Here is a 16,876-nt window from a genome sequence, read left to right on the forward strand (position 1 = left end):
TAGGCAGGATTGATAAAAATATATCCTTGAGAATTGAAATAAAATGGTGGGGACACCCAAAATCTATCTAGACAAAACTTTTTATAATAACATTATTAGTCCAGGAAGGGTGGATGTTTAGAACACCTTACCAGGTTTCATATAAGGGAAATTAGAGAGATCTAGGCCAAACCCCAGCCTCTGTTAGAGCAGTCTTATTAGGAACCTTTAGTATCTGTGAAGGGTTAAGCAATTAAGGACATAATGAGAGGAACATGACAAGAATATTTGTGGAGTGTCTGTCAGGTCACCTCATATTACTAACATGATGAGAGGAATGAAAATATATAATAAGGAGACCTGTTACCTGTTACCTGCTATTTGCTAAGTTGGCTAGCAATCCACCCTAGAAAGATCCACATGCAATGATCAGCAGAGAGCCTGGAAATGCTTGTGTAGTGCCAGTGCAAAATCATCTTGATTGTGAAATGGGACCACATGCAGTGTGCTGTTCCACACAAATGTGAAAACATCCATTTAGGGCATGTTGATGGTCTTGCATCTCCACCTAGAAGCATTGTGCACATCAGGCAAAACCAACATGCCATCCAGGAGAGACCTGGAAGAACCCCTACAATTGATGCACTGTTCGGCAACAGTTGGCAAGAGATTCATTTCAACTCACGCCATTCTGCTACTTTTTCACACATTATTTGTATACAATATTTTTATTTGTTTAAAAAATAAATATACAAGAAGTACATTGGATTGTGAGAATACATAACATTGGTGTTCTTACATTCTTGCAAAGCATTTTGCCCACTAACATGCATAGCATTTTGGGCAGGTCCTTAACCTGACAGATAAAAGAAGGAGTAATTAGAAGGTACATTGTAGCAGAATTTGATTTGATGTGAGACTACCAAAATCAGACCAGTGTCCCTACTCCGTGAGAAGATAGCTAGAGACAAAATGAATGTGTGCGTGAAAAGCTCGTACAATAGAAATGGAATGTCGCCAGGAGACTGAACCCCAAAACAGCCAGGAAAACTTGTGCATCACAATTTGCCTGGCATGGCCTGGTGAATACATGATGCAATGTGAGGGTAACTGAGAACTTTAGTACAGTGGTACCTCGCATAACGATTGCCCCAAAAGACGAATATTTTGGGTAACGAATGGCCCGATCGGCGTCAAATCGTCCCGTATGACGAACGCTGGTTTGAGTAACGTCAACACCACATGGTGGGGTTGCGCTGCTTCTTGCACATTCTTAGACGCCTCCGACGATGCACATAAATTATGTTGTTCTTGTTTAAAGATGCTAATGATGCTGGGATATAAAAGGGTGACTGCTGAGATGTTGCAAAGCATTGACGTTTTTGTAGGAAAAAAGAAATGAAATGTCTGATATACAACAAATGTCAAAAAGGTTCGTTCGATGTTCGGCAGGTAGGCTGCTCCATTATAACAATCTTTCTTTGTTTCAAATGTGTTCCATTTGTTTTTTATTTGTCATTTATGTCTCAATAATGGAGAAGCCTACCTTACATACACTGAATAAACCATTATGACATTTTCCTTTCTTCAAATGTGTTCAATATTTATTTTTCATTTGTCTTATAGCAAAAGATTCGTTTGGTGGTCGGCAGGTAGGCTACTCCATGTTTCTTACATACAAAAAACGTAAATAATAAAAAAAAAATGAAGAATTTTGAAAACCAGTACAAATGTCAAAAAGATTCGTTCAGTGGTCTACAGGTCGGCTGCTCCATGTTTCTTAAAAAAAAAAAAAAAAAAACGAAAAATAAAAGAACTGTTGAAACAATTTGAAAAATGGACAAATGTCATAAAGGTTCGTTCAGTGTTTGTCGGGTAGGCTGCTCCATTATTGAGACGTAAGTGACAAATACAAAACAAATGGAACACATTTGAAACAAAGAAAGATTGTCATAATGGAGCAGCCTACCCAACAAACACTGAACGAACCTTTTGCTATAACGAATATGAAAGACAAGGGCTGCTGGCTGGGTTAATAGTGTGTGAGCAACCATTTGTGGCACACGTGCCTCTGGCTCTCAAACACCTGTCCCACACGGTGTTGAAAGACTGTGCTCAGTCGGTGCAATTCAGACCCTATTGTTTGAAGAACATAAGGGTCATAACATTGGTGAAGCTAGGCGCAATAATAACACAACGGTCGGATGCTAGTGATACAGCACCTATGAGGATGATACAGCGAGCGTATCCAGGTGTAGCTCTGAGCCCCACCCTTGCCATCTCTAATGTATATAGATGATACATAGATGAATCGTTTTCTGCGTTCAGTGATGATGCATCTGATACAAGTAGCATAGATGAACAGTGTTAGCGGCTTCCATGGTGGTGGTGTTCACTGATATTTTCAAGAATACCTGAATCTCTTCCTGATTGATGGACACTCTTTGAGGCTAGCTGAATCTCTTCCTGACTGATGGACACTCTTTGAGGCTAGCTGAATCTCTTCCTGTGTGGGACCTTACAAAGCGATCTTTTCAAGACTACCTTACAAACTGAGCTTTTCCTATAATCGTTTCAATACTACTTTATGCTTTACACGCTTGGCTACATACCACCTACAAGTACTAAATCCAAGGGTGCACGCGAGTGCGTTATTTGCAAGCACACAGAACGATGAAACAGGAAACGAAAATCTATCTGTAGCTGGTGCAAGGAGAGCAAAGTCGCGCTGTGTACCATGGACTACTTCGTTGACTATTACGCACCTCCAAAGTACTGAGTGTGTAATACAGTGTGTTACTGTGTAAATAGTATGTGAAACTGTACATATTGTAATTTTAGTGAATTTTTACCACGTAATATTGTGACAATAAACATTTATTGTGGACACATTACTGACACATGTATCACAGTTTCATGGAAAATTATGAACATTCTACTGTATACATATTGTAAAGGTCACAAATATGCATCATATACGATAAAAGAAACAAATAATACCGCATTGGAAATGCATAGAAAAAATATTTGAAAATATATTTGTGGTAACACGCGGTGCTTGAATGGCCTGCGCGACCGTGTCTGGGAGCTTCACACACGGGCGACCAGCCCCTGATGATGTCACAGCGCACCTTGTCCACGCCCTCACAGCCAAAGTGGAATTTGGTAATTATTTTTACATAGACATGCTCAGGGATGGTAATTTATCATTTTACAAAGAAAAATTATATTTTGGGGGAACATTTGATGTCATGCACACTGGGAAAATTTCACAATAAACACAGTGCATCACACTGGTTACATGGGGGACACTCGTTTTGTATGACGTCCGTTTTACATGACGAACATGGAACGGATTAAATTCGTTATGCGAGGTACCACTGTATCTCTCTGCTAAGCTTAAATATAAGGCAAGTCTTATACCTTCAAATTATTAACAGCATTTTCTGGAGGCAGCCCCATTGGCGACACAGAGCTATCCGGGCTGATATGGAATTACTGTATTAGCTTTCTGGCATCAGTCAAAGTGCATAGAGTTCTTACCTACCGGAGACCACGAGCCAGAACCTGACCCTGGAAGCATTCTATGTCTGCCATCGACCGGGTCTGGTACCCCAGAAAGGTAAGAGCCCCAAAAGAAACCATTATTCTGGTGAAAAATATTGCTACCAAAAGACAAACAAGTGGACAGAACTCCCCAAATGAAAATTTTGGCCGCCCTTGGAGTCAGCTGGGGTTTTTGTTGCCCTTGTTTGCCTCTGGGTAGGGGGTTACTTTTCGTCACAGGTTGGGGGCGCGGGGTACTGCACAGCTAGTTTTCACCTATTATAGCAACCGGCTCTGTTCTACCTAGGTATGTTATCCTCTTGCAGGGTTTTTCTTGTTTTTGTTTCCTGCCTGGTGGGGGGGGGGGAGGGGCTTGCTTTTGGTTGGTTGTCCCTTTATCTACCTTTAGGGTTTATATATCCATATCTGTCTTGGTGTTACCTCCTGCTAGGCCTCCATGAGTGGACACGTCCCGGGGGGTCAGCTTTTAGAAGTTTGCTCGGTAGTCTTGGGTGCCGGTTCGCAGTACCCTGCCTGGGCTTCCCTTAGCGTGCATCCAAGGCTAAAAGCCCTGGGAAACCCTGCGGGGGCTCCGTGGACAAATGGATGCAACCCTTGAGTCCCCTCTTGTTTCGTCCGAAGTTGATGGTTGCTCTGTCCCCCTTGTCTCAGGGAGACAGTCACCGGTTGTGCCTCCGCCATGCTGCCTGTAGGGTAGGTGCTTCTTTTGACCCGGAGTTGTGCAACGTTTGTTCTTTGTACATGCTCCAGTTCACCCAAGCTACTGAACATGATATGAGGGTGCAGGCAGCAGAAGTGTTGCATGCTCGGCTTAGGTTGCTGCAACGCGATACGTTTTCCCGGTTGTCCCGAGATTGCCACCGTTTTGGTTATAGGGACCCGGACTTGGGGGGTGGGAGTTGCTTCGACTTTGGTTTCGTCCGCCCCTCCTTGTCCTTTCCCTTCGGTTGTTCATCCGGTTCCTCCTCTCCCCCCCCCCCCCCCCCCCACCTGCTTCTGGCTCAGAAACGTGTGAAGGTTTCGGAGTCGGGGCAGAGTTTAGTTGGTGTTGAGACTCAGGCGGTCTCGGGGAAGTCCCCTTCCAGTGTAGCGGCAGAGGTATTCGAGCCTTGTCTTCCAGCCGGAGCTTCTGGGTATGACCTGTAGACCCCCTTCGTTCCTGCTTTTTCGGCTGCTCCTGCCTTTTCTTTAGACGCGGGAGGTTTGGAGGATGGCTCGGCCCTGGATCCTCGGGGTAAGGTTCCATGCGCAGGGAAGGGGTTGGGCCCTTGGTCCCCGTTGGACCCCACCTGGGTTTTTGTACCATTGGAGCGGGGCTTGGTGTTACAAGGAGAGGGCTTCTTGTAACATTTTAACATGCCAATTCCTCCTCCTCCTTTCGCTCCTTCCTCGTACGAATTGGATTTGGCGTCTACCCCCTCCTCAGGTTTGGTTTCATGATCCCGTGGGTTCCCCGGTCCCATCCTTCTGGAGGTTTTTGGCTTCCCGCATCCTGTCAAATGTGGTGCAAGGAGCCCTTGCGGCTTACCTCCTGTGTGAACTGGACTATGCCTTCGTGATGGATCTGCGTTCCTTCATGTATGGATGTTCGTGTCCGTACTGGGCTCATTATGAAATTCCGGAGTCGTCCTGGTTAGCAGACTGCACACTCTTCTCATTGGAGGCTAGGCATACGTTCTGTCAGTCTTGCACTCTAGAGTAGAGGGAGGCTCAGACGGCATTGCAGGTTTTCCTGGGGGGCGAATTTGAGCATCTCAATGCATGTTTGTTTGCTTCTGCCATTCCGCAGGATGTTGGCGTGATGCTGCTTCATGTGCAGGTTCCTTCCCTTTTGGCTGCATTGGTTGCAGAGGATTTTGATTCCCGTGGCCTGCTGGCTTCGACCTTGCATTTCTTCTCCCTCCTCAGGCTGTCCTCAGATTGGCTTGAGTTGGATACGGAGGAGCTTGGGGCTGCCTCTGGGTCTGGTGCGTTGCCTTCATCAGTGCGTGCGTCGTTTGCATTGATGAAGCTGCTCATGCCACTCCTACGGGATGTGTTTCGTGGTTTTTTGCTTCTCGACTCGCGTGTTAGGTTGTCTTTGCCTTTTTGTCCGTTGCTGTTTGCCGAGTCGCAACGACAGACCAGTTGTTGTGCAGTATCTGCAAGCAGCTTCGGCTAGTTGCCGTCCTATGTCGGACTTGTTAGTCTTCCGGGGGGCTCATGGGGGACCTTCCCGGAAGTGGTTATGCCAGGACTCGGGGTTCTTCCTGTCATAGTAGGCAAGTGGTGCCAGATTCGACGCAGGCGCAGCCTTTGGTACCGTCTGTTTCTGGTCCGCGGGGATCGCCCTGTGCGCCACTTAGGTTGTTGTAAGGTGCGTTGGCCCTTTCGCGGTTTGTCCCATTGACGGGGGCGATGGGGGGGGAGGCTAGCTCTGTTTGCTCGCACCTGGTCCCACGATTTGTGGGCCTTTTGGGTTGTTTCGTGCGACCTGTGGTGGCATTGGGTTGCTCCACCTCCTCCTTTGGGAAGGAGGAGGAGCTGGTGGGGCAGGCCTCTTCTGCTGTGCTCTGTCGAGTTATTTCGAAGTGGGTTTGCTTGGGCACGGTCGAAATGACCATCTCTCAGGTGGGGTTCTTTCTGGTCCCAAACGGGACTGTGCGAACCTCCGGTTCATTCTGGACTTGTCCCGTTTGAACCCGTGGGTTTATTGCCCCCCTCCTTTCGGAAGATTACTCTGTCCCAGGTCCGTCTTCTGTTGGAGCTGGGCGCTTGGGTGGTGTCCCTGAACCTCAAGGATGTTTATTGGCACGTCCCAATTCATCCAAGGTTCAGGGACTGGCTCGGTTTTGTTGTGGGGTGTCAGGGTTACCGTTTTCGTTGCCTTAATTTTGATTTGAATCTGGCGCCTCGTGTTTTCACATGTCTTACTCAGGTCGTGGTGGCCCACCTGCGTCTGTTAGATGTTCAGGTTCCGACTTTCCTCGACGACCCGGTAGGCAAGAACTCCATGCACTTTGACTGATGCCAGAAAGCTAATAATTCCATATCAGCCTGGATAGCTCTGTGGAGCCTCTGAGACTCGCCCAGAAAATAGTGTTTCATTACATTCAACGCTGGTTTTTCTATGTGCTCGCTCTTATCTTATTCCACATTCAGTAAATGCTCTTCTGTTTCCCTTTATTCTTTCCCAAGTCATCTGAGCACTTTACCAATACAGTAGTGCAAAATCTGAACACAAATTTCTGATTACAGTATCTTGTGTTTAAAAATTTTGATTGTCCATTTTGTAATTCATTTTATTTCTCTTGGTTTTCAGTGCTTTGATGTTTTTTAATACATTTGTTGTGTCAGTATATATGTGATTTTCAGTGAAAAATGTGTTATGAGTTTTGTTTATGTATTCTTGTCTCTTGATCAGCCCCTTCTTGGACAAGATGGACATGACCAGCAAGACCATGGCCAGGTAAGACTGATTGATAAGTACAGCCAGTTTATTTTATTTGCTCACAATATCATTATTCAGTGTTGTCCTGCTTCTTATGCATTCTCAAAGGATTATAACCATAATATTTGACGTGGGGTAATTGTCATTGGCTTTCTCGGTGCTTGTAGGCATTATCCACTGGGAAAAACGTTTATGGTAATCTTGAATGTTGTACTATTAATATTGTTAATAAGTGTGCTCATTTGTGATCACAAGGACATAACCCCCCTCCCCCCCCTCCCTTTTTCCTTCCCTCTCCAGAAAAGACTGCCACAAAATGCCATGGTAACAGTGAACAACTTTTGGTGAGTGAAGGTCAAAGTCAAAGCAGGTGGTGACATTACCAAATACCCTGTGATATGAAATAAGGTCTAAAATGTCTCAAAGCAGAGGAGATGGGTCACCAACCAGCCCATCCTCCCAAGGTTTCCCAACATCAAGAAAACTGTCAAATTAAATTGTCTCCTCCTAACCTATCAGAGAACCCAAAACAGAAAACAGGATAGTACGTCGCTTTCGCGAATTGCTTCCATTTTCAAGTACGACCATTTTTGGCCTTGTGTAATGCATACAATCAAAATATGACGTTCTTTGTAAGAGGACAGGTTGCACCAACACTCCTCCCAACTTGCTATAGTGGTAAAATGCCAGGAGATATACACAGTAGTGACAGCAATCAGATACCCTGCCAGGCCATACAAAACACAGGTTAGCATTGACCTTATTGAAAGTCAGCCCCTACTTGACCCAGAAAGGTCAGGCAAAAACTCTTCAAAGAACTAAATAGAAAACTCTTGATGAACCTTGCCTCATTGAGAAAATCATTGGCTAGTAACAACAATGTCAGCAACCAGCCACACTCAAACCAAATCGGCTACATGCCTGATTTGAACTCGAGGAAGAAATGCCACTACTTTTTCCTAAAGTTCAGAAGAAAACATGTTGCAAATAGTATAAGTACTTATAGAAATTGTATGCTGAGTAGGCCTGGTCAGAGACACTGATTCCTGGAACACTGATCCCTGGAACCTTTAACAGGTAGCCAGCAGGTACGTAGCATACCATAAGTGCAAAACAAAAAGATAAAACAGCAGTGATAGGTATCAGATACCGTGCTCAGCCAAACAAAGCACTGACCAATTCTGAAATTAGAGGATTTCCAGCACCACTGCCAGAAAAATTAAAAGATAAATCATGCTCCACAAATTGCAAGTCTAAATATTTCACCAGGAGAATCCAAGAACTAGACCAGCAGTCGGCAACATGGCCTAACTTGACTGAGCATAGACCAGCACTGAACTTAGTGGAAGTTCCCAGTTGCTCTAACCAAAAATATTAAGAGGAAATTTCACCAGTAACCAATCCACTAATAAACATCTATGGGCTAGAACGACAATCCATGACCAGAGACACTGTCAAGTTGTATTAACTCAGACCAATTCTGAACTAAATGAAGATCTATCATCACTCCACTCAAAGTACTGCTGAGAGAATAAACACTCCACAAAATACAAGAATGGAAATCTCATCACAATCTCACCTGTTCTTCAGCTAAAATCCATGGGCTAGAATGGCAGTGTCAGCCACTAGACACACCGCCATGCTCTACTAGCACCGGCTAGCTCTGAACTTATTGAAGGATCACTAAAACACTTCTCAAAACACATTAAAATAAATACATTACACACTAATCTTGTGGTCATGTGTAATAGCAGAGTGGAGGCATAAGCAAATTAGCTAGCAGGCCCCCTCAAGTCTCTTCAAGACATGAGGAAGGACCATCACCATAACACGAGAACAAACTCCTCTCGCTCCATGCATTACAGCTAATGGCACATTTTGTCAAAGATATCTCTTGAACTGTGTGGAGCAAAATAAATCCACAGTGCATGTAACTGGAAATCCACTTATACCTCAGTCATAGTCAAGCACCTAAGTGGATGTTACAGGCTATGACACTATATCAATAAAAATGCATGAAACTATGTCACACATTTGCCTAAACCTGGATGCTGAACTCCACACCCAAACAAGTGGACCTGAAGCTTCATACTAAATTACTACAAACATCACTCACTTGTACAGGCCTTGCCTGGTGACCAAGTTCAAAGGCATTATGCGAAAAGATAAGTCTCAAGAGTATCCCATCCTATGGAGGAAATGTTCGTCAGAGAAAACTGTTTGCAAATGATCTTTCACTAAATGGTATGCCAGGGAAGGTAGCCTGAAAACATGGCTGTATCAGACTATAAACCAAAAAATGCATAAGGTGACTAGTAAATTATACTTATAATGCATATGTCATAGGCCTCAAAGTTGGATTTTTTTTTATAAAGTATGATCAGGTACTACAGTATATATATGCTTTCACTTACATGTAATAATAGTAATGATGATAATAAAAATAATAATAATAATAATAATAATAATAATAATTATTTTTGTTTGGTAGCTTCAACAATTGGGACAGGATGGACATGACCAGCAGCATCATGGACAGGTGAGAGGAATTGTGTTTTTTGGGTTTTTCCAAAGGTTTTAGTGATTGTAATGTTTGTCATGCTTGATATCTTGCCATCATTCACACATGCACTAGTACTGTTCTTGTTTCATTAAGTAATTACAGCCACTCGTGTAACTATCTAATTTTGCTCAAAATTTGTTTACTTGAGAGTTGCTTTTGGAAGCACTAATATGAGATAGTCTAGTCTTACTTGGTTATGTTAATACTTCAATACTGTATATGTATATACTGTGTGTGTGTGTGTGTGTACTCACCTAATTGTGCTTGCGGGGGTTGAGCTTTGGCTCTTTAGTCCCGCCTCTCAACCGTCAATCAACTGGTGTACAGATTCATGAGCTTACTGGGCTCTATCATATCTACATTTAAAACTGTGTGTGGAGTCAGCCTCCACTACATCACTGCCTAATGCATTCCACCTGTTAACTACTCTGACACTGAAAAAGTTCTTAATAACATCGCTGTGGCTCATTTGAGTACTCAGTTTCCACCTGTGTCCCCTTGTTTGCTTACCACCCATTTTAAACAGTTTATCTTTATCTACCCTGTCAATTCCTCTGAGAATTTTGTAGGTTGTAATCGTGTCTCCTCTTAATCTTCTGTCTTCCAGTGTTGTGAGGTGCATTTAACGCAGCCTTTCCTTGTAACTCATGCCTCTTAGTTCTGGGACTAGCCTAGTAGCATACCTCTGAACTTTTTCCAACTTTGTCTTGTGCTTGACAAGGTACAGGCTCCATGCTGGGGCTGCATACTCCAGGATTAGTCTTACAAATGTAAGACTTCTGAATGATTCCTAACACAGGTTCCTGAAGGCAGTTCTGATGTTAGCCACCCTCACATACGCCGCAGATGTTATTCTCTTGATGTGGGCTTCAGGAGACGGGTTTGGTGTGATATCAACTCCTAGATCTTTTTCTCTGTCCATTTCGTGAAGGACTTCATCTCCCATTCTGTATCCTGTGTCTGGCCTCGGTTCCCACTGCCTAGTTTCATTACCTTTAATTTACTCGTGTTGAACTTCAGTAGCCATTTGTTGGACCATTCATTCAGTCTGTCTAGGTTACTCGGGTTGAACTTTAGTAGCCATTTGTTGGACCATTCATTTAGTCTGTCTAGGTCATCTTGTAGTCTAATACTATCTTCCTCTGTCTTAATCCTCCTCATAATTTTTGCCTCATCAGAAAACAATGAAAGGAATGATTCTATACCCTCTGGTAGATCATTTACATATATCGGGAACAGTATGGGTCCATGGACTGAACCCTGTGGGACTTCACTGGTGACGTCTCACCAGTGGAGTCCCACAGGGTTCCAGTCTGAGACCTCACCCCTCACAGTGACTCGCTGTCTTCTGTTACTTAGGTACTCTCTTATCCACTGGAGTACCTTCCCTTCCCTTTCACTCCTGCCTGCATCTCCAGCTTTTGCACTAGTCCCTGATGTGGTACTGTATCAAAGACTTTCTAGCAATCCAAAATTATGCAGTTTGCCCACCCCTCTCTTTCCTGCCTGATTCTTGTTGCCTGATTGTAGAATTCAATTAATCCTGTGAGGCATGACTTGCCATCCCTGAAACCATGCTGGTGTCGTGTCACAAAGTTCTTTCGCTCCAGATGTTCCACTAGTTTTTTTTTTTTTTTGCACAATTTTCTCCAATAACTTGCATGGTATGGAAGTTAAGGACACTGGCCTGTAGTTCAGTGCCTTCTGTCTATCGCCCTTCTTGTATATCGGGACTCCGTTTGCCGTCTTCCAAATTTCTGGCAGTTCACCTGTTACCAGTGATTTGTTATACACTATGGAGAGTGGCAGGCACAGTGCTTCTGCTCCTTCCTTTAGTATCCATGGCGATATTCCATCCGGGCCTTTAGTCTTTGTCACATCCAACTGTAGCAAAAGCTTCCTTACATCCCCACTCGTAATCTCAAATTCCTCAAGTGGTGCCTGGTTAACTGTTCCTTCTCTTATCTCTGGAACTTCTCCTTGCTCTAATGTGAAGACTTCCTGGAATTTCTTTTTGAGTTCCTCGCACACTTCTTTGTCGTTTGTAGTGAATCTGTCTGCTCCTATCTTCAGTTTCATTACCAATTCCTTCACTGTTGTTTTTCTCCTGATGTGACTGTGCAGCAGTTTAGGTTGAGTCTTAGCCTTGTTTGCTATGTTGTTTTCATATTGCCCTTCTGCCTCTCTTCTCACCCTGACATATTCATTCTTGGCTCTCTGGTATCCTTCTCTGCTCTCAAGTGTCCTGTTATTTCTATAGTTTCTCCATGCTCTTTTACTTAGTTGCTTAGCTAACTTACATCTCTGATTAAACCATGGGTTTCTCATCTGCATTTCATATTTTTTCCTTTTGGGCTGGGATAAACTTTTTTGCTGCCTCCTTAGACTTCTGCGTGATGTATTCCATCATGTCTTGGGCTGTCTTTCCCCTGAGCTCTGTCGTCACGGGCTTCGTCTCTGCGGCAGTACGAAGTTTCCTTGCGGTCCTACCGCTTCTTTTTGACTCTTTATCGTTTTACTTCGCTTTTGGTTCAGGTGGTGCTCTTCTCTCATGGTTGTTCCAGGAACGTCATCTTATGAAGAATACTGTACTATTGCCTCGTATCGTGCGGCGCTGGCGGAGCCGCTTCAGCTTGCTTTTGAAGGCTCTTTTCCTGTTGGCATTGGCCTCTGGAGGTCAGGTCGGGAGCTTCATACTCTCCTCCGGCGCAGGGGTTTCTGGTCTTTCGGTTGTGGAGATATGTTTGTCTGCAGTCATCTCCTTTTCTGGTGAAAAATGAGACTGCTGCTTTCCGGAGGGGTCCTTTGGTTGTTGATGCTTGATTGGTCAGGCTGGGGGTGCATCATGTGCTTTGTCCGGTTGCAGCCCTCCGCCGTTATTTGCGCGCCACGTCTTCTGTGTCCAAGAACGCACTTTGGGTTGATCTGGATTACCTTCTTCCCTGTTCGTGGGTACGGGTGTCTCAGGTGGTCTGCAGGGATATTAAGGCTAGCCAGCATGCGGTCTGTTCCCGTGCCTATGACATTTGTAAGTTCGCTGCTCTTGCTGCCATCTTTGGTAACATGTCCTGGGCTGACATTCAGGTGCGGGGATTTTGGCGGTTGAACAGGGTCCTGGCTGCAAGCTACCTTGTAAATGTTCCTGGGCCTAGTCGGGCCTGTGTCGCTTCGGGTCGGCGGTTGCAACCTGTTGTCTCGACTTCACGTTGAGGGACGAGTGCCAACCGTCTCCCGGGTAAGTCCCTCATGTTTTTGTCTTTTGGTAAGTAGCTCCGAAAAGCCGAAGGGGTTACCACTAGAAAACCAGTGTTGAATGTAATGAAATGCCATTTTTTGGGTGAGACCCAGAGGCTCCCCAACATCTCTCCCTCCCTCCAGTCAGTGTTTTTTTTGTGTGTGTGTTTTGACATAAAGCCTTCGAACTAAAGGTGTGGGTAGCCGGCACGAGGGGTCTAGGGCTCCCCCTTCCCCCTCCCAGGGAGAGGGAAGCTGCGCAGATGGTGGTGCAGCAACGTGGTAATGTCATGCTTGTTTGCTTGTTTTTCTTTAGGGAGTTCTGTCCACTCGTTTGACTTTTAGTAGTGTTTCAACCAGAATAGGGGTTTGTTTTGGGATGCTAACCTTTCTGGATGCCTGACCTGGTCGATGGCACTCATGGAATGCTCCAAATTACATGTGCATTTCTATAGGCCATTGCTCGTCGTGCCTCTCTGAGGGGGCCAGGTTCTGGCTCGTGGTCTCTGGTAGGCCTAAGAACTCCATTCACACTAACTAATGCCAAAGTCTAATAGGTCCATATCAGCTCCGGGTTGCCTCCGGGTCTCGCCCAGTAAATGGTGTTTCAATGCCGGTTTTTCTGTGGGGAGCCCCTACGGCTCCCTGGAGCTTATCGGGCTAATGTATGTTATGTTAGACCGGGACATTAGCTAAGGAGTTCAGACCTACCAGGGACCAGCGCCAGAACCTGGCCCCTTCAGAGAGGTTTCAGGGAGCAATGGCCCTGGAAAACCCCATATGGCTGGGGGTTTTCCTTATCTGCCATCGACCGGGGTTAGGCACCCAGAAAGGTAGGCGTAACAAAACAAACCCCACATGGTAAGAAACTACAACAAAAACCGAACAGAGAGGTAGAAAACTCCCTACAATCCCAAGGAAACAAGCAAACAAGCAAACATCACACTTTACTGCCGCGCCGATCGTCCGCGCAGCCCTCCCCACCCCGGGAGGGGGAGGGGGGAGCCCCGGACCTACCGCGCCGGCTGCCAAGCTTCAGTTCGTTCGCTAATGTCAACCGGGATTGACGCTTCTCTGGCCTCAGTTTCCTAGGCGGTGTTTGCCTTGTGTGGCGTTCACTGCCGTGTGTTGTGGTGTGCGGTGGCCAGGAGTACTTCATCAGTGCCGGGGCTGCATGTGCTTAGTGGCTGACTTCCCTAAGCGCCCTGTGAGTACTGCCCTTGCGTAACAGGGTTATCTTCCCTGGGGCGTTCGGGAACCATTCCCGTAGAGGTTCTTGCTGCTCGGCATTTGCCTCGCCCTTGGGGCCAGCTGGGGCTTGGGGCCCTTGTTTGGCCCTGGGTAGGGATTGGTATTGTGCTGGTTAGGGCGTCAAGGTGTTGCGCAGCCTGCCACCTAAGCGGCGGCCGGTTTCTGTTGCCTCTGGAGACGGTGTACTTTTGCGGGGTTTTTCTTTTGTTTTTCATTTTCTTGCCTGGTGGGGGTCTGCCTAAGGTGGTTATAGTTCCACTGGTAGTGTTTGGCGGCCCTCTGCTAGGCCCCTGTGCTTGTACACGTCTCAGGGGTTCTCAGTGCTATAATGTACCCTCTTGTTATGTTTGGGTTTCTTAACCGGTTAGCAACACCTTGCCCGGGCTTCCCGTAGTTGTTACCCTACGGGCCCTGGAAACCCCTGTCTGGGCTCGGGGGACCATTGAATGTGTCTTCCGGGTTCCAACCCGTCTTGAACGGGATCGTTGGTTGCTGTTCCCTTGTCTCCGGGTGACAGTCGCCATTTTTACCTCCGTCATGCTGCCTGTTGGGTCCCTGACACCTTGACCCGGAGTCTTGCGAGTGATTCTCTGCTTGTTCTCCAGTACTCTCCTGATGTTATTACTGTTCAGAGTACAGGCGGCGTCCGTGTTGCAAGCTAAGTTAGGTTGCTGCAACATGCTAGGTTGGTTTCCCACTCGAATGCCCCGTGGCCGCCCCGTTTGGTTAGGTGCTGTTCGCCCCTTTCTCTCCATGTTCCCGGCTCCGGACCGTCTGCGGGTTTCGGGGTCGGGGCGGGGTTCAGTTGCGGCAGAGACTCGGGCGGTTTTCGGGGGATGCCCCGTTCGAGTTGGGGACGGAGGTTTGAGCCTGTGCCTCCTGCCAAGGCTTCTGGGTCTTACCAGCGGCCCTTTCTTGTTGCCTTTCCCATGGGCTCTTGCTTTTCTTTAAGGGCGGAGGGCTTGGAGGACGGCTCTGCCCCGGGGCCTCTGTTGTTGGGTCCCGGGGCTGTGGGGGTTGCCTGCTAGCAGTTCTGGGGCGGTTTTGCCCCTTCAGGGGTTTTTCTGCTGTTGGGCGTCGTTTTTCGCCCTTCCAGTCTGCTAGCTTCCCACATTTGCTGGCGTGTTTTTGTGTATTAAGCGTCAGTCACAGCCCCTGCTGGCGGCCATTTTCGTCTGCCGGTTTCCCGGCGTGGCCACCAGGGCGGCGTTGCGGTTTGTTTACATGCGTCTGGGTGTGCGAGCGAGCGTCTCTGGTGAGTTTTCAAAAAATTTGCAGGGTTTTTGTTCTCCTGTTGTCGTTTCTTTGTTTTTCTGGTGTTTTCTTGCCGTTGCCTGTTCCTCTGGGAACGTTTGGGTGTTGATTTGGGTCTGAGCCTCTGGGTTTAGGCTCAGTGCCCCTGGCTGGTATGCTTGCTCCCACACCTTGCCCCTCGGTTTTCGGTCTGTTGGGACCGTTTTCCCAGGGCGTTCTGCTGGGGTCTGTGCTTTGCCTTTTAGTGGTGTTCTCCGCCGGCAAATGTGGTGGTTTGGGCTCCCCCTGGTTCGATTCTGGGTTCCTTTGGGTTCCTTGGTTTCGTTCTGGAGGTTTCTTCCTCTTGGGCCCCCTTTTGTGGGTTCAGGGGACTTTGTTTCCTCGTGTGACCCGGTTCTGCCTTTTGGGGTTCCGGGGTCTTCCTGGCTTGCAGACTGAGCTTTTTGGGTCTTGGCACATGTTGTGGTTGTGCTGGGACTTTGTGGTTTTGCTGTCGAGGTGGGCTTTTTGATGCAGTTTTGTGCCTTCTTTGCCTGGCCGGCGTAGTGCTCTTTGCCACTAGTCGGCGGCTTGTGCTTTTACAATATATGTCCTCACCTATTTGTGCTTGTGGGGGTTGAGCTCTGGCTCCTTGGTCCTGCCTCTCAACCGTCCGTCAACAGGTGTATCGGTTCCTGTGCCTCTTGGGCTCTGTCATGTCTACATGTGACATTGTATGGGGGTCAGCCTCGTTACTTGTGTGAGGAGTCGCCACATTACTTCTTAGTGCTTTCCCGTTCCCATTCTGACACTCAAAAAAAAAAAAAACTTTAATTCTATCTGTGGCTCTTTTGGGTACTCAGTTTCCACCTGTGTCCCCTAGTGTGTGTGCCCCTTGTGTTACATAGCCTGTCCTTCTCAACCCTGTCGATTCCCTTGGGTATCTTGTATGTGGTGATCAGGTCTCCCCTCACTTCCTCTTCCAGCGAAGTGTGGTTTCATTCCCGTAGTCTCTCCTCATGACTTCGGTAGTGTACTTTTTCTTTCTGAAGGGGTTCTGTTCCCTTCTCTGTTGACTGGGCGCTGGGGGAGCAGCTTGCTCTGTTGCCTCTCGCTTGGTCCCGCTGTTGGTGGGCGCTTTGGGTTGTCTTCCGGCCTCTGCTGGCGTCGGAGGACGGCTTCTCCCCCTTGGGGGGGGTTCACAGCTGGCGGGGTGGGCTTCTTCCCTGCGCTTCGTCATTTCCTCTTCGTGGGTGCGTGGGGCATGGTCGATCCGCCCCATCCTTCTGGGCTTCCCGTCTGCTCTTTGCAGTCATGAGCTTTTCCCGTCTGCTCTTTGCAGTCATGAGCTTTTCCAGTCTGCAGTTCTTCTGGACTACTTCCGTCTGCGCCCTGGATCCTCTGCCCTGCTCGGAGGACTGTTGTCTCCTGTTCGGATTCTGTTAGGGCCGGGTGCATGGATGGTGGACCTGGACTTCCAGGTCACTTCTTGGCACGTTCCTCTCCAGTTTTCTGGGGCTAGCACGGTTGGTAATTACCTATGTGTACTTACCTAAGTGTAGTTACAGGATGAGAGCTACTCTCGTGGTGTCCCGTCTTCCCAGCACTCTTTGTCATAT

General features: G+C 46.9%; 1 protein-coding gene across 12 annotated transcripts in view; it reads left to right on the forward strand.

Annotated features, from left to right (window-relative positions):
• Positions 1–16,876, forward strand: part of LOC123754437 (cathepsin L) — an 82,115-nt gene that overhangs the window by 11,846 nt on the left and 53,393 nt on the right. For 9 of the 12 annotated variants that reach the window (XM_069326523.1, XM_069326526.1, XM_069326521.1 and 6 more), the window contains 2 exons: positions 6,950–6,994; positions 9,468–9,515. In XM_069326523.1, coding sequence (XP_069182624.1) covers positions 6,950–6,994; positions 9,468–9,515 — 93 coding nt within the window. The remainder of the gene's footprint in view (positions 1–6,949; positions 6,995–9,467; positions 9,516–16,876) is intronic. The other 3 variants (XM_069326527.1, XM_069326530.1, XM_069326529.1) reach the window with 1 other exon arrangement.

The sequence above is a fragment of the Procambarus clarkii genome, chromosome 18 (assembly GCF_040958095.1).
Source record: "Procambarus clarkii isolate CNS0578487 chromosome 18, FALCON_Pclarkii_2.0, whole genome shotgun sequence".
Taxonomy (NCBI): domain Eukaryota; kingdom Metazoa; phylum Arthropoda; class Malacostraca; order Decapoda; family Cambaridae; genus Procambarus; species Procambarus clarkii.